Source organism: Zootoca vivipara, chromosome 6, assembly GCF_965207765.1.
Source record: "Zootoca vivipara chromosome 6, rZooViv2.hap1.1, whole genome shotgun sequence".
In the NCBI taxonomy this organism is placed as follows: Eukaryota; Metazoa; Chordata; class Lepidosauria; order Squamata; family Lacertidae; genus Zootoca; species Zootoca vivipara.
Window position 1 is genome coordinate 60,702,945 of NC_142589.1, and position 17,861 is coordinate 60,720,805.

Consider the following 17,861-nt stretch of genomic DNA (forward strand, 5'->3'; position numbering starts at 1 on the left):
TTTCTAGGGTCTGAGTAGCTGTTAATATTAGACATTGTGTGGTTTTTCTCCATCATGTAACTTTGGCATTATTCCTTGGGGCCAAAAAGTGTTCTACCTACCAGGCTTATATGCTTAATTTTAGAAATTCCACAGTCAAGTCAGTAACTCATTTCAGCAGTTGGTTTCCCTCCCTAAAGCAGGTTTTGTAGCAAAAACTTTTATTGGTCTTTGCCAGTGCATATCAATCTAGCAGTTTATTTTTTAAAAAAATAGGGGACAGTAAAATTCCAAAATCATTGCTTGTTTAAAAATATTATTCAAGCTATTACTACATTAGATAAATGAAGTCTGCACTAATTTTAAAAAGTTTGACACACACATTTCATAGCCTTGTTTGTCCATCTGTTCCCCAAATCAGAGGAGGCCATACTCTGTACTGACCTGGACATATAGCTGAACCGTAATTGAGTATCATGTGCATCAGCTGTAGTGAGCCTCATGGTGGCGTGTGGACACACCATTCTCTTGCATGCCAAGAGGAAGAGGCTGAAAACTTCCTCTTCTAATTGAAAATAGAGTTACTTGAACAAGCTAGCCTTATCAACCACAATTTGGTACTTTCCTGTTCTGCCCTTCAGCTCTCTATATTGGACAAACAGGCCAAACCCTACGCCAAAGGATAAATGGACATAAATCTGACATCAGGAATCACAAGACAGAGAAACCAGTAGGAGAACACTTCAGTCTCCCAGGACATTCTATACAAGATCTCAAAGAAGCTGTTTTATTACCGTACAGAAAAATTTCAGAAACAGACTGGAAAGAGAAGTTGCTGAATTGCAACTCATTACCAAGCTTAAAACCATGGAGAGACCTGGTCTGAAAAAGGACACTGGATTCTTATCTCATTATACATGATAAAGCTTTCTTTAGCACCTCAGTCCTTGCTTTTTCCTGCAAGACCAATTGCAGTTGATAACAGTCGTTAACAGTCATCAACAGGTTTACCACTCCTATCAGCCAATCACCCATTCCCACCACCCTTCTGAGTAATACCCCTCCCCACCCTCTGACTATACATAAGGGTCTGGTGACTTCTGTTTCAGTGTATCTGAAGAAGTGTGCATGCACACGAAAGCTCATACCTATGACAAACTTAGTTGGTCTCTAAGGTGCTACTGGAAGGATTTTTTATTTTGTTTTGTCTAACCCTAGTTTAGTCAGGGCTTCTGGATTCAGGCATAAAGGAAAACTCCTGGTTAATCTAAAATCCAAGGCAAAAGTGTTAACGTCTCCTCCTACTGGCATGCAAAAGAAGGAAGGTGGGGAGCATGCAAACTGAGGACTAACCATGGCTGAAGCACATAACTCTAAATTATGGTTTATCATTAAGTTTGAACCAGCCCTTGGTCTCTTTGCCACAGGAAGTGAAGTTGGCAGGAGCCACAAAGCAGGGCTCAGCTGTCCAAAGAGACCCACATTGATGTTTCCTTGTGCACTTTGAGAAATAAAGATTCAAAGTTTTTGTTTTATTTACCCATTACTATTATTATTATTTATTTATACCCCGCCCATCTGGCTGGGTTTCCCCGGCCACTCTGGGTGGCTTCCAACAAATATAAAAATACATAAAAATATCACAGATTAAAAACTTCCCTAAACAGGGCTGCCTTTAGGTGTTTTCTAAATGTCAGGTAGTTGTTCATCTCCCTGTCCTCCGATGGAAGGGTGTTCCACAGGGCGGGCGCCACTACCGAGAAGGCCCTCTGCCTGGTTCCCTGTAGCTTTGCTTCTTGCAGTGAGGGAACCGCCAGAAGGCCCTCGGCGCTGGATCTCAGTGTCCGGGCTGAACAATGGGGGTGGAGACGCTCCTTCAGGTATATAGGACCGAGGCCGTTTAGGGCTTTAAAGGTCAGCACCAACACTTTGAATTGTGCTCAGAAACGTACTGGGAGCCAATGTAGGTCTCTTAGGACTGGTGTTATGTGGTCTCGGCGGCCGCTGCCAGTCACCAGTCTAGCTGCCGCATTCTGGATTAATTGCACTTTCCGGGTCACCTTCAAAGGTAGCCCCACGTAGAGCGCATTGCAGTAGTCCAAGCGGGAGATAACTAGAGCATGCACCACTCCGGTGAGGCAGTCTGCGGGCAGGTAGGGTCTCAGCCTGCGTACCAGATGGAGCTGGTAGACAGCCGCCCTGGACACAGAATTAACCTGTGCCTCCATGGACAGCTGTGAGTCCAAAATGACTCCCAGGCTGCGCACCTGGTCCTTCAAGGGCACAGTTATCCCATTCACAGTTATCCCATACTATTAACTGGGCATCTGTTTCACCCACTTTAAAATGCTATGGTGCTTTTTGGTTCCATTTTATGAGTGACGACTTTATCAACTGATTTTACTGTATTTAAGCTCATAATATTACACTTCTATATAATGTGTGTGCCCCTTACAGCATTTTGATAAACAGACCAGGCATAAATGAGAGAGACTTATATAATGTTAGAAGAATTTGCACAGAATTTGTCACAAATTCTAATTGATAATGGCCAGGATCCTATGATTTCTACACCCCCAGTTTTTCAGGCAAAATATTATATGTAAATTTGCTTGATTTTTAATACAGTGTAATTTGCTTATTTGTATTATTGTTGAGCCATCCATGTGCATGGTGCTGTACAGAGTAACAAACAAAAAGACAAAGTCCATGTCCTGAGGAGTGTACAGTCCAAAATTTACTATGGGGAGCATCAGAGGGAGGGAAATGGAGGTGAGAGTAAAAAGGAAAGAAGATGCATTCTGCTTTGTGCTTCTTCATGCCCTTTTCTTGTAATGGCCTATGACAGAGATGGGGAACCTTTTCTGGCCCAATGGTTATCTCCTCACCCCCTGATGGACCAAATTTGACAGGGTGGTGGGGCCACCCACATCACTTTGATGTCAGGTGACGCTTCCAGGCAGCTTCTGGAGCATCAAATGGGAAGGGGGCTTCTCAAGTTTGTTAAGCCGCAGTTCTTCTTATGACTAAACTCATAAAACAGCTGTGTTTGCACATACTGTAACTCTAAAGTCAGTGTTGTGAAGCACTGATCACAGACTGCCACCGTTGCATTATATTCTCTTAACAGAACATCAAGGTAATAGATTTCCCAAAGATATTACCAGATAGCTTTGAACACAGACAAGGAGTTGCATTTGTACCAGGAACATTTAGATCAGCAATGACTGGCAACTACTCTCCAGGGCCTTGACAAGGGTCTTTCCCATCCATTTTAGCTGGAATGCCAGGGATTGAACCTGGATCCTTCTCAGGTGCTTTGTTCTCCTCCTGTGATGTTGTTGTTGTTTAGTCGTTTAGTCGTGTCCGACTCTTCGTGACCCCATGGACCATAGCACGCCAGGCACTCCTGTCTTGCACTGCCTCCCGCAGTTTGGTCAAACTCATGTTTGTAGCTTTGAGAACACTGTCCAACCATCTTGTCCTCTGTCGTCCCCTTCTCCTAGTGCCCTCAATCTTTCCCAACATCAGGGTCTTTTCCTGTGATATCCATTTGAGATCTTGCAGCCAAGCCACATGAGCTCTGACAAATGTGTGTCATTCTAGACTAAAAGACAGGTATCCTGGTTCCTGAAATTGTTTCAGAATTATGCTTTCCACCCTCTCAAGGGTAGCTCTCAAGGAAAGTGGTTCAGTAGAGGTGATTGTGTGCACAGGGCTGGGTTGGTTCTAACTGGGAAGGCGAGGGTGGGCCTTGGTTGATGCCAAAAGTGGCTTCCTGTGACTCTGGGTCAATTCTCTTCCTATCTGTGATATAAGGTGAACTGCTTCTGAGAACGTTGTGCTCAGTGTTTGGGGTGGCAAGATAGGAACAAGATAAACTTAACAATGTACATTGAAATACTGCCATATAGAAGATTGTGGTTGTAATGGGAGGGTGTGAGATGGGAAAGTGCTTCACCTCTTTTGCTGCATTATAACCAGCATTTGAGTAAAGGCAGGAAGCAGGCTTATGATGTCCATTTGTGGGGAGGTTTGACAATGTATAGGCTTGGGGTACATGTTCTGTTGCAGAATATAAAACCTATAGTTTGGCACAAGGTTTATGTCAATGTGTATTCTTTTTTTTCCAGCTTCCACTTCATTAACACCAGATTTATTATCACCAGGAAGTTCAAATGTCTCTTCTCCCTTACCTTGTTTTGGATCCTCATTCCAGTCTACAACTTCCTTTGTCATTAGTGACATTACAGAGGAGGAGGCAGAATTAGAAAGCCCAGAGCTTCCATCCGTTTCCATGCTTTGTTCTGCAACCTCTGAATGTTGTAAAGCAGACCCAAAGGATTCCGACGACGAAGATTCGGTGTCCCTGTCCAAGGCCAGCAGTTTTGCCGACATGATGGGCATTCTTAAAGACATTCATAGGATGAAACAGAACAAAGACTTGTAAGTTTTTGTTTGTTTGTTTTCTCTTTTTCCATCCCCAAAAGTGTCTCTTTCTTTTCTGATTGGAAGCTTTGCAGTTTTGCTTTGTGTGAAGGTACCTCTGCTGATCTTTAGCACTGTGACTGATATTTGCAAGGGTTAGTTCTAATGTACTTTCCCTGCATCACCACAACACAGGTTTTTAAAGCTTTTCTTATAATAGGCCTTACAATATTGATCTCTAAGGACAACTGTACAAATCAGTTCACCAAAGTTGCTAGCCTGCCTATGCTTATCACAGTCTATTTGGGCTAATAAGAAAAGAATCAGTTTTGGTAAAGCTTCTTTGCCTGACCACCAGGGCAATTTAGTCACCATGGTCAAAAAGACAAGTACTGTAGCTTCTTCTAAACTGCCTCCAGATTGAAGTTGTTATAACCACTGCCCTGAAGATATGAATGTTCTAAACTAGGGATGGGGAATCTGTAGCCCTTAAAACACTAAGGACTGCAACTCCCTTCATCTCTAAGCATTGGCCATGCTTGCTGGGATTGATGGGTCAGTGTGTTTTGACTGTTAACCAGAAGGTGGGTGGTTTGAGCCCACCCAGGGTGGCTGTGGTCAGGATTCCTGCATTGCGGGGGGTTGGAACAGATGCTCCTTGGAATCCCTTCCAACTCTGATTCTATGATAGGAGTTGGAGTCCAACAGCCTTCGGAAGGGCCATAGGTTCCCCATCCCTGTTCTCACTGGTCTGCAAATAAATGCTGAGATTATTGCTATTCTAGCATCTGAGACAAGGGTAACATGAGAGCTACAGGTCGGAGGTTTTGCCTTGTCTCTTCCTGTTTGCCTGCTTCTCCCTCTGCTACCTCCCAGATTGCCCATTGTGTAGTTTATGGTTAAAATTGCCTCACTATGTGTCATTCTAGAGATGGGTATAAAATGTTGTACTGTACTTTGTTAAGCAGAAAACCACTTGCCAAGTGTTCTGCAAGCTTCTAGGCATGAAGCCTCCCTAGGTTGATACAATATATGCATATATGATGACATGATTAGCATGTTGTGGCCCTTCAGATGTTGAACTACAAATCCCATCACCTTTGACTGTTGGCTATATCTGATTGAGGCTGATACGATCCAGGGCGCCAGAGCTTCTCCATCCCAGGATTAGGGAGACTTGAGTTTAAATCCTTAGTCAACCATGTAATGGCCATTGGCTCCAAACAACAAAACCTGAACTTGACTGGTGAATTGTCTTATGGTTAGTGGGTGAATTAAAGCTAGCCATTTTTTCTCGCATAATTGTTGTAAGGGTAAACAGGGATCACCCCCATCCATGTATATCCTCCTGAGCTCACTGGAGGAACAATAGAATATACAGTGGTACCTCGGTTTAAGTACACAATTGGTTCTGGAAGTCCGTACTTAACCTGAAGCGTACTTAACCTGAAGCGAACTTTCCCATTGAAAGTAATGGAAAGTGGATTAATCCATTCCAGACAGGTCTGCGGAGTACTTAAACTGAAAATACTCAAACCGAAGCATACTTAAACCAAGGCATGACTGTATAACTAAAACAGTAAGCTGGAACGCTTGCTAAATAGTGGATAGTTTTTGACAAGCAAGCTTTTGTGTTTTATTTATTTAGACTATTTATATACCACCTTCCAACAAAATACACCCTTTTGTGCATTAATATTGGGCAAAAATTAAAACCTCTTTCAAGCTAAACTTTTCACTGTTGTTTCGCCTGCACTCTGTTTGAACATAGTGTTTCTTGAGTTTTGGAGAGTTCAACAGGCAGATGGTATCATAAGTTGAATTTAGAGAGAGGGAAGTAAGGGAACACATTTAACAATAATTACAATATTTCTTATTCATTTAATGCACAATCCAGTTAGAGCAATTTGATTCTGGTAATAAGCAGCGAGATACCATGGAAACATTGAATTAAAGTGTAATTTGTTTCATCAGCTGCCCTTGGTTTGTCCCTTCTTGTTTCTTAAGGAACAAAATATTATGCAGAAGGAAGAATCACATTCTCATTTGAGCTTTCTAAAAAAAATTGCTTGAGTTTATTGGAAACTCAATAAACCATGAATAATCCATGAAATGGATCTCTTCTCATATTGCATGTATAGCTGACAGATTGCTGCTGTTGAGATTATTCAACTCTATATGTTAACTTTTAAGAAGAAAAATTCCAGTTACAGTAAAAGGGGTGCAATCTTTACTGTTTTGACCCGTTGCAAGAATTAGCAGCAAATGCTCCACCTCCTTTCATAAGTCAGACTCATTTGCCTTCATATTTGAGTAACTTACAACATCCAGTAATGGGGAAATTGCATTGCTGTCCTTCCAAACAATACATAATGCACCTATACATGCACTTGTTGGACACATTTTAAATATTATAATAATATAATACTGGTATAGTATAATAAATTATAAATAAATTGAACAAGTAACTGCTAATTCTTTTATTAGAGCTTATTTTCAAATCGCAGGTCTTACAGAACATGTACAAAGTCTAAACTTAAGCAAATAATAGCAGAAAATCTATCTACATCCATAACAGTGTTTCACAAACCCATATAGTGGTACCTCTGGTTACGAACTTAATTTGTTCTGGAGGTCCATTCTTAACCCGAAACCATTCTTAACCAGAGGCGCGCTTTCACTAATGAGGGCCTGCTGTTGCCGGCACGCCACCGGTGCACGATTTCCATTCTCATCCTGAGGCAAAGTTTGTAACCCAAGGTACTACTTCCAGGTTAGCGGAGTTTGTAACCCGAGGTGCCACTGTATTTGTGACCATGAGTCTTCTAAAAGAGAGCCAGTAGTTTCCATAATCGTGTAAACATAGCCATATGTATCTTTTCTTACTTGAGTTATACTTGCAACAATTGCCTCCATGACTATTTGTTTATTTTTTTCACAATTATTTATTTATTTATCCCTTCAACTAAGACACTCAGGGCAGTCAGTGTACACAGTTTGACTTTAAGCAATCCCTGGCCCATTCTTATTAAATAGCTAGACTGGGAGACAATTGCAAAGGAATACAGCGAGGCATGGGGGAAGAGGGGCCAGTTTTAGCATAGCTCAATCAAGGTGCTCTCTCATTTTTATACCAAAATGTGGCACGGATGTGAATCAATACAAATGGCTTGCCCTGTCAGTGTCCAGTTTGGACCAAAGAGCATAGGGAAGCTACCATATTCCATCTAGCCCAGTATCGTTTACTCTGATTGGCTGCAGGTCCCCAGAGTCTCAGGCAGAGGTCCAGCTCTGCCATCTTTTCTTAACTGGAAATAATGGGAATTGAACCTGGGAGTTTCTGAATGCAAAGCATGCATCTAAAGCCCACTTCCCTAAGGCCAGTGGCTATCATTTTATTTAAAGAGGCTTATCTTAACAGTTTTAAAAAGCAATCCAGATTCTTAGAACTTAAAAAAAATATTCCATTTTAATCTGCCTCTTGTGTCTTCAAATTCTATTAGTTGCATCATATATAATGTGCACATCCCTCCTCGCCATACCCACAATGACCTGAATTGTGAGTGCTGGAAGTCCATGGTAAGATGATGAGATTAGCTTCCTCCTTAGTAGAAAACAGGAAATCCTGCTTTCCCCTTTTCAGCAGCAAATGGGACCCTGCCCTGGCAGAAATGGGTGTCCTTTGTTGCATGGTGGAAGGAACTTTGGACAACAAATGTTGCAGAGTATATGTAGCTACAGCAGCGAAGCCCCATGACACGTCTGAAACAAAGAGAATTAAGGCGCTTACGAGCTGCCCCCTCCCTTTGTGCTTTGCAGTGAGCAGCAGCAGACAAGGACTACGGTATTATGGGAGAAAACTGTTCAGCTAGGTGCAGCCACATGCTGCTGAGCAGAGGAGACGGTTGCAAACACATGTTGTCAGATGCCCAGGGGAATGTTGGGACTGGATCTCAGCACTACAGCTCTGCACAATTGATCCTTCGGATAAAATTGAATAACCTCTGATACAATGAAATATGAATCAGAGAGGTTTGCCATTATCCATTGTGCCAGCAGTTTGAGGAAGTTTAGTCTAAGCATCTGTGAAAAAATCAAAGAGACAAAGAGGAGTTGAAGCTGCTTCGTCTTACGGCAATGCAGACCACTGCATTTCTCCCTGTGCATGACACAAATTTAGAGTGTGGCGGGTGGGTGGCTATAGCTGGGCTTATTCTTGAATCTTTGAGTTGCTAAAGTGCTATCAGAGTATAACATTCCTTAATCTGTAAGTTGCAGAAGCAAGCAGGGTGTGACACTGTGCAATGAGTGCAACACTTTGGACTTGCTCTTGACCCAGCATATGCTGACTATGAAGAAATAGTGAGAATGATGATAAATGGAAAGCTGTAATTGAATTCATTTTGGACAGGGAGAAAGTAGCCAAGTGGTGCCATTCACTTTAAAAAAAATGCAGGTGCAGTGCTGCGGTCATTCAGAATCCTTGTGAAATGGTTTGCCTAAACTAAGTGGGTCAAAATAAAAAGATTCCTTCAGTAGCACCTTAAAGACCAACTAAGTTTTTATTTTGGTATGAGCTTTCGTGTGCATGCACACTTCATCAGATATTCGTATCTGACGAAGTGTGCATGCACACAAAAGCTCATGCTAAAATAAAAACTTAGTTGGTCTTTAAGGTGCTACTGAAGGAATCTTTTTATTTTGCTTCGACTCAGACCAACACGGCTACCTACCTATAACTAAATGGGTCAGTTCGCTTCCTTTCAAATTTTCAGAGTGTGGGTTTTAGTTTAGGAACTGTATGCTTATGGCTGAAATTTCAGGAGCAATGTGGTAGGGGTCCTAGCATTCACCACATTTCTTATCACTTTTGAAATCTTGAGCCCCATTGTCATGCTTATAGATGAGGTGCTTAAAGAATGGTAAATATACAGGTGCCCCCACTTGCTTTTTAATCACATGCGTATGCATGGTATAAGTTCTAATATACTCTAGTAATGGTGAAAACAAAGGAAAATAATGATTCTGGACTGGTTCCCACAGAGCAAGGAAGTGAATGGGTTTTGTGTGAGAGTATTTATTTATTTATTTATTTATTTTATTTATTTATTTATTTATTTGCAACTGATGGTTGCCATGAGAGAGGAGAGGAATGCCAAGTTAAAAGTCACAAAGCAGGTATGATGCGCCTGTGGCGCTCCAAATGTCGTGGGCTACAGTTTCTGCCCCCATTGGCTGAGATCCATGGGAGTTGAGAATCCAACAACATCTAGAGGACCACAAGTTCCTCATCTTTGGTATGAAGGAAGATACAAAAGTTCTTTTGCATGGAGGAAATCCTATGAATTCTGTGCCTCTTGGGCTCAAAATGACTTTTCTTTGTCCCAAAGCATGCTGCTCCTATTTGAGGTTGGCACAGTATGAAGGAACTTGGTAATATATGCAGCAAAACTGAAGAAAAATGGTTGGAGTCCTTTTGGTAGATTTGCAGAATGATGTTGCTTAAAATCATCAGTATTTAAGTCGTTGGGGGGGGGGGTTGGGAACCACCTCCCCAAGAATCTACCAGGAGAAAATTAATAACGTTTTGTAGAGAAGCCTTTCATTTGCTTACCCATAGGGATTCCCGCCCTCACCCCCTAGTTAATTAAACTGGTAAACAAAATTATCTAGGTATCGGGGGAACATAAGGTGGTTGAAAACCAGAGCTACAACAGATGTGAGTAAACGTGTTTGAAATAAGAGAGCTAAAATTTAAAATTGGACAGATTCCAAATCCTTTTGATGCTTATTGTACAAAGCAATCAATGTTCTTTTGCAAACCGCATACATTTACCTCAGAGACTTTAGTTGTTGCTGTGCGCTTGAAATTGCACACATCCCCCTGTAGTAGCCCCTATTGCAAATCCATGCATACAGACACGGGTGACTCTTCACTTCTGCATACTGCGCTGGGCAGAGAAGCAGGTGGTGAATTGCTTCTGCTACAACAGGAATGAGGGAAACCTCCCCCCCAATGCTGCTGAACTCCCATCAAGCCCAGCAATTCCTGTCTAATGGCTGGGAATTAGGGGCATTGAATTTCAGCCATATCTGGAGAGCCAAAGGTTCTCCACAGAGTTGAGTGCGTAATCCGTTTATCGTGCCAGCTTCATCCTGGTTTTTGTACTTTTGCCAGAAGGTAGGCTTCATCCTTGCAGATTTGCTGGGAGAAGTTCTCTAAATGTTACTACAGTGGTACCTCGGTTTATGAACACAATTGGTTCCGGAAGTCTGTTCATAAACTGAAGCGAACTTTCCCATTGAAAGTAATGGAAAGTGGATTAATCTGTTCCAAACGGTCCGCAGAGTACTTAAACTGAAGCGTTCATAAACTGAAGCGAACTTTCCCATTGAAAGTAATGGAAAGTGGATTAATCCGTTCCAGACGGGTCTGCGGAGTACTCAACGTGAAGCGTACTTAACCCGAAGCATGGGTGTAATTTGTTCCGGAAGTCTGTTCATAAACTGAAGCGTTCATAAACTGAAGCGAACTTTCCCATTGAAAGTAATGGAAAGTGAATTAATCCGTTCCTGATGGGTCCATGGCGTTCGCAAACCGAAAATTCGTAAACCGAGGTGTTCATAAACTGAGGTTCCACTGTAATTCTAATCAGACAATAGAATAGCACTTCGGGTGCAAAAGAGAGATTGCTTTATTGGGTGCTTCCTCTCCTCCATGACATAAGATTCCTTGCACATTGAAAATTAGCCTGTTGGAGGAATCCAGTCTAGCATTTTCCTTGACAGTTTTGTCAAGGGGAGAAGCTATGTCTGCTGCATCCAGTGCATTTTGTGCATGTGGAATGTTGCACGAATAATCATGGGTGCCTGTGGCGTGTGGCATCATTAGGGATCAGCAAAACCTCTAGAAAGGCCTGAAATTTGCTAGGTAAAAACTTGTATGCTGGAATTAATTTTTAAAAGTCTTTCCTATTCATACTGTTTACCTAATATCAAATATATGGGATATACCGGTATATAATATCAGCTATATGGGATTTGATGGTGACAAGAATAATAAAAAAAAAACCACAAACCAGTAAGAGATTTGGAATAATAGCCCCTTTGTTGAAAAACATGCAGTTGAACCACAACTAATTTGTTAGATTTTTTTATTTTTTTAAATCCTGTTGAAGAAAGCAATTGGGGGTGGTGGAACAGAATGTGTTTTGCACTCCTGTTAATACTCTTCATCTTGTATCCTCCTTTCAGGAACAGAACTTTACTGAAAGAGGAGGATCCTGCAGTTCTTATAGCAGAGGTTTTAAGGAAAAAGTTTGCCTTGAAGGATGAAGATGTAAACATGAAGAACTAAAATTATGCTCATTGGTTACCTTGTAAAGCAAATTATCGTGCTCCTCAGATCTTTCTCCACAGTGGCTGCCTTCCTTGAACATCAAAAGTCCTTTAGGGATTAGGTTTCTACTCTGTATGTGCGTGTGTTGGAGGGAGAAATAATTCCTACCCAAGCAGAACTGTGAATTTGCTGTTTTCCACACAGCCAAGAGAGACTTTAAAAAGGTAAATGGTTTTCCACATTTTGAACTGAAGCATTGTTAGCAAAGTAGCGAGATGAAGTAAAAAGGATCTATTCATAATTTTGCTGAAATTCTGAAGCCTGTGATAACTTACTGATAGAACTGTATTCCATCCACGTTCAGGTAGAGATGTTTTTAAAATTGAGTCATTTGAAAAGGCATTTTCTCTTTATCTCCAGACTTTAACCTTTCAAGGCAATCAAGTACCTTATCAAAGTGGATAGTTATTCCAGCACTGGCTGACAAGGAAAGGGAGGCACACCATATAACACTTGTAACCAGGTGGAGAGGTGGTATACTTGCAGCCTTCAACCACATGCTTACCAAGGGTTACCAAGGCTACCTCCCCTCCAGAGGGTTTGGGGGGGGGGAACCTAGGAGTGAAAGTCTGGGCAATGTAAGAAAATATTGACTCCCCATTAAGTACATGCATTACAAGTGAGCTTTAGCGTGGCTGTCTGAATCCATCCTCTTGTTGACTTGGGGAGAGAAGCTTCATAGCTGTCTGTGCCTCCTATGGAAGTTAGATTGCTTTTACCGTGCAAATACTAAACTGATACTGTAGCTGAAGGACGCTTCTTCCAAAAAACTTTGAACTTAAGGTATAAAATGTGAGGAGTATTTTTTTATTTGTGTAGGATTTTGAAGAGCAAACCAGCTTTTGCACCCAGAGCAGTGGGGAGCCTGTGTCCCTCCAGCTCTTGCTGGACTACATCTCCCATTATCCCTGAGCCTTGGTCATGCTGCCTGAGGCTGATGGGAGTTGGAGTCTGTTATCCACTGGTGGGGCACAAATTTCCCACCCCTGACTTAAGTGGGGATGCATCTGTACTGCAAACATGTGGTTGAGCATCATGTGTTTTACCTTTTAAGTTCCTTGGCTCCTTCAAAGCTTGTAATTAAGGGATAAGTAATGCAGAATGTTGGAAAGCAATTATGGAATAAGCAGCAGGATTGGACTTTGTCTGTTAAAGGTAGGGTTGTGTTTAAACTCATGGGGACCTTCTCAGCCACTGTTTATTCTATATTTAAGAGCAATGACAGATATCGTAAGCAGTTATATTGTGCCTCTGTCCTCTATACAGCTCTAGGAGCATCACTGCCATTTTCTTTATCCATGTAGCAGAGCAGGGTTCCTCTTTCTGCATTTTTCTCACAAGAGCCTTGTAGGTGGGTGAGGTTAAGAACTCATTGAATGGGCAGTTTTGACCCCTGACCTTCCTCAGAGTTAATTTTGAAATCAGGTCTCCCTTCTTAACGTTCGACAGCAGCCTCTCAAAGTAATGGCTGCACTCAGAACTCCCATCCAGTCCTTTGGGAGAGCGCAGGGACGAGGAGAGGATTTTTGCACACATTAGTGCTAATGTGTGGGTCTGAAAGGGACTCAGTTCAGTTACTCAGTTAACTTTAGAGAAGTCAGCAGCCTTCCTTAAACGCTTGTAGAGGCTTAAGTTGTAGGGTGAGTGACTGACATGCTGTCACTTAACCTGCCTAAGCTGTGTCCTCTATTAATGAGGCCTGTTTGGCAGATCATTCAAGGTTTTATATATCATATTTTATAAGCCAGGAAGTTGCAGTCACTCTCACATGAACCTGGGATAGCTCAGCTGGTACAGCATGAGACTCTTAATCTCAGGGTTGTGAGTTCGAGCCCCAATGTTGGGCAAAAGATTCTTACATTGCAGGGGGTTGGGCTAGATGACCCTGGTGGTCCCTTCCAACTCTACAGTTTTCTGATTGCTTTGGCATGAGGAGCTTGCTATATAGGTACAAAGCCAAAATTCTCCATTATGTCAGTTACAGACAAGGGCCATAAAAATGCTTCCATTCTGGTGTGTTGTAAGCTCAGTGCTCGGAAGCCATCCAAGCTTTCTGGAGCTTCCACACAACACCGTTAGCATCAAAATGCTAACCTGTATTCTTTTGTCCTTTATCTTTTCCAGGGGAAAATCTGATAAAAACAAAAAATAGTAAGAAACCAGATGAAATTTGCAACGTTAAAGCAACCTCCCCCCTGCATACAAAGAGCCAAAAAATTTAAAAGGTACCAATTCATTTTAAAACACAGAGAACAGAGTCCAAGACAGCCTCCACTTTAATTCTACCTCCATCTGATAAAACAATTCATAGAAAACTGAATGGTAGGTAGTTGGGAATTGTTGCAAGGAGCAGTGGGGAAGGCACAATGTAACAATTAGGAATACAACCCTTATCCCACAAAGCAACAGTCTTCTTGCCTAAGACAAAAATTCCCTAAGACCCTGCTTGTTTAGAATGTAGTCTGGGTTTTCTTCTTGACACAGCTGCATATTTTGCCAATAGGACCTTGCAGCTTCTGGAACCATTAACAATAACAATACTCCTTATGATATCATTTCTTTATTAGGCAATGTAAAAGTTATAAAGAAACCGGCATGCAGAATAAGTATGAACACTACATATCTACCTAAGGTCTGCATCAGTTTGTTTTGAAAGTCTGCATTAGGGGCATTTCTCACTCACTGAGCAATTATGAGTTAGTGTTTAATGACTCTATTGCCTTCCGAATCCTCTGTGAATAACAAGTCATAACATGACTTCTCACTACTGTCTGTTAGAACAGACACGCTCCCACCTGGGGATAGGTGGGTCCCTCTCTCTGCGGAGCAGCGGGCCCTCAAGCAGCCATGGTAGGATGGGCTCATTATAGAGTTGCTTTCATTGCAAAGAAGCTTCTTTTGTAAAGATGTTTTACTTCTCCCTTGAACAGGGAGGTGAGAAATGACTTTGTGACCCTCAGAGTCCTGCGTAAACATTGGCAGGCCAACCAAGGCTACCTGGCTGTCCTTAATCCCTTTATCAGAATTGCAGGCGGCCTCGTTGATTTTCAAACAGAGCCCAGCAACAGATTGATTGATTCTCTTCAAAGGCTTCACTTCCGTTGTACTCTGCTCGAGCTGAGAATTTATGTTTTCAGAGTCACAGGAGCTATAACAAGAGGGTGGGCACCTGTGTCTTCTCTGAGTCTTGGTGTCCTTGTTTGTAACTGTCAGGCTTTGGCTGCTTTGAGGAAACAAGGTGGTATGTTTTTCTCTTTCCCAACCACTATTTTTCTCTCTCAAAGCCAAATCAGAAAGAGTTCTGTGATCAGGATCCCTTTTCTCCTCTAGCTGCTGAATGAAGTTTAGTGACTGAGGATCTCTCTCTGCAACGGAGTCTCTTCTTTCAGTTGGGAGGATGCAAGTGGTAGTCTGGGCTTCGGGAGGGGGAGAAATGTGTAAACCTGGTGTTTGTTGGGTCCCTCCTCCTCCTTCCTGAAGCATGTCACCTGGCAACATGGTTTTTCTACCCCTAAACAGTCCATGGGTATTCACCTTGGAGACTCGGTTTGATGCAACAGCCAGCCTTCTGTTTGGATTGGTTTTCTTTTCCTCTGCAAAAAACAAACAAACAAACCAAGCTGAATCTGAATATAACCAGACAGATATCGCACACAGCCTGTACAAAAACTTACTATGATGCTGGAATGGCAAATACAAATCGCAAGCCTTCCATGGGCAACTTTTTTAAAAAATGGGTATCACACATTGCTTCCATGACAAACTGCTCAACCCTTGCCTCTGGACAGATTAGTAACACTACAAAACTACCAGTCCCTTGTGGAATCACTATTGCCTAAAAGACTCAGAAGAACTACCCACCCCAGAGGAATCCACATGGGCACCTTTCTTTGTCATGGGTTTCTACTACGAGTTGTGGGGGGAGGCCCAGAACAGTGACTTAGCAAACAACTTGCACATGGACTCTGACACATGCAAGTGGATGAGTATATAAGCAAAAGGTACCACAGGTTTTCATAAAAAGTGTTCCTTAAGCACCACAAGTTTGGGAAAGCTTGATGTATCAGTTGCCCCCCAAAAAACCCCACCACTGTTGATAAGAAACATTAGAAGTGTTGTTGTAGGCTCCCCCTCTTTGCAGATTTGTATCCTGGAAATGAAGGATTGTTGCATGCAAGGTCTATGTTTCAGTAGGTTTTAAGTTACTTTAAATTAAAAGGGTAGGAGATTTCTGGTGTTTCAGGATGGCCATGTGTGCAAGCAAGATTTTTCCCTATTTTAAACAGGCATTGGCAAACTCGGCCCTCCAGATGTTTTGGGACTACAACTCACATCATCCCTGACCACTGGCCCTGTTAGCTAGGGATGCTGGGAATTGCAATCCCAAAACATCTGGAGGGCCAGGTTTGCCTACACCTGATTTAAAATGTTGACTTCTCTAAACTCACTCCACTGGCTCTAATCAAGTCACTATTCTGCATTTACCCACCCACCTGCAATATGAGGGCAATTGTTGTTTAGTCGTGTCCGACTCTTCATGAGGGCAATAGGTTTGATCAATATTCTGCCTAAAAGGACTGTTCAAGGAATACCAAGAAGTTTGTTGCTGCCTGGCAAGTTAATCCTCAAACTGATACCAGCAGACCACACATTTATTTCCCCCCAGATCTCTGCAGCTCTCCAGTCATACCCTTTTCATGGGATTGCAATCAACAAAACAGCTGGTCTGTCCTTTTTGAGAAAAGTGAAGTGAAAGCAAAGTAGGGTCACTTTTTGCTGCTCTTCTCAATTACCTTTTCCCATCTGCCTCCGGTTCCTCATACGATTTTTCAAGTGATTCTAAATTGGATTTAGAGTGGGCAGTTGCTACCTCCTCTCCACACCCTTGTTTGCAGACAGTGGAGAAGCAAAGCTTCTTAAAGGACATTGTGTGGTTTTGTATAGTGTTTACACAATGCAAGGTGCAATGGAAGTATGAAATAATAAATCCTCTTACAGAAAGCATTGCAAATGTTGCACAAGTTATTAAACCCTACTCTTTTCTTTTCATTGCTGATAATGTGCAAACTACTGCACCTTAAGCATTTCGGCCAGCCTTCGCCACGCTGGTGCCCTGCAGATGCTTTTGTATTGCAAGTCCCATCAGCCCCAGCCAGCATGGCAGCAGGGTGACAAAGGCAAGTTTAAGCTTTCCACTCAGTGAAAAAGAGCTTTGTGATTGCACAGCAAGAAAAGTTTCTGAACAGAACAGAAAAGTCTCCAAACCTCACAAAATAAACATGATGATAGCAGTCTCAGTATAGTAATGGAGAGGTGGTCTACATTTGAGGAATGGTACAAGCATGTTAGAAAAGAGTACAGCACATCTACTTTGGAAGCTGCATTTTCCAAGCATTGTACAGCAACAAAGCTCTTTTAAGAGTTAAATATTTAGTCAAAAGTAGCATGGGTTGCATACCACTTATATGTGCCAATCCAGCTAGGACATGCGTGCCCAAATCTATCCACCAGGCATACCGTTACAGAGCACTAATCAGATATTTCACCATCTGTCACAATCAGTCGTGCAGAAAAATGAATGAGATTGGATTTGGTCACTGTGCTCTCTGTCCCAAGATGCTTGGCACTATCACTGTGTACCTGACCAGAGGCCAGACGTAGCTGGATCAAGTCAAAGTGTTTCTCTCCTCACAAAGTCCAGCCTTGGTGTATTTGACTGTAGTTCCAGCCTATACATTTTCACTCACATGAGTAAAAATCACACCAAAATTTTAGAGATTTGTTTGGAATGGGGTTTAAATTTAAATAGGGGATCTAACCTAATTTGCTATAAAAACAGAAGCTGAACACCCAGTGCTCCGCTTCTTGCCAAATCCAATATTGTAAACAGAGGTGCTTTCATTTGTTTTCAGCATCTGGAGCCAAGTGCAGCAGAAACCCCACTCACGCATTGCTCATGTATAGGGTGCAAAGGTAAAGCAAGGGTAGGAAAACACTCGTATCAGACCCTCAGAACTCTGCCCGGGACTTGCGTCTCCATGGCCCTGCTTTGCAC

General features: G+C 42.2%; 2 protein-coding genes across 11 annotated transcripts in view; one reads left to right on the forward strand and one right to left on the reverse strand.

Annotated features, from left to right (window-relative positions):
* The window catches only part of MTFR1L (mitochondrial fission regulator 1 like), a 29,375-nt gene extending 12,565 nt beyond the window's left edge, over nucleotides 1-16,810 (forward strand). For all 8 annotated transcript variants that reach the window (XM_088672328.1, XM_088672331.1, XM_060275791.2 and 5 more), the window contains 2 exons: nucleotides 4,113-4,425; nucleotides 11,662-16,810. In XM_088672328.1, the coding sequence (XP_088528454.1) occupies nucleotides 4,113-4,425; nucleotides 11,662-11,764 (416 nt within the window). In that variant the 3' untranslated portion in view covers nucleotides 11,765-16,810. The remainder of the gene's footprint in view (nucleotides 1-4,112; nucleotides 4,426-11,661) is intronic.
* AUNIP (aurora kinase A and ninein interacting protein) overlaps nucleotides 14,351-17,861 on the reverse strand; it is a 29,586-nt gene continuing 26,075 nt past the window's right edge. For all 3 annotated transcript variants that reach the window (XM_088672323.1, XM_088672324.1, XM_060276455.2), the window contains exon 4: nucleotides 14,351-15,399. In XM_088672323.1, coding sequence (XP_088528449.1) covers nucleotides 14,504-15,399 — 896 coding nt within the window. In that variant the 3' untranslated portion in view covers nucleotides 14,351-14,503. The remainder of the gene's footprint in view (nucleotides 15,400-17,861) is intronic.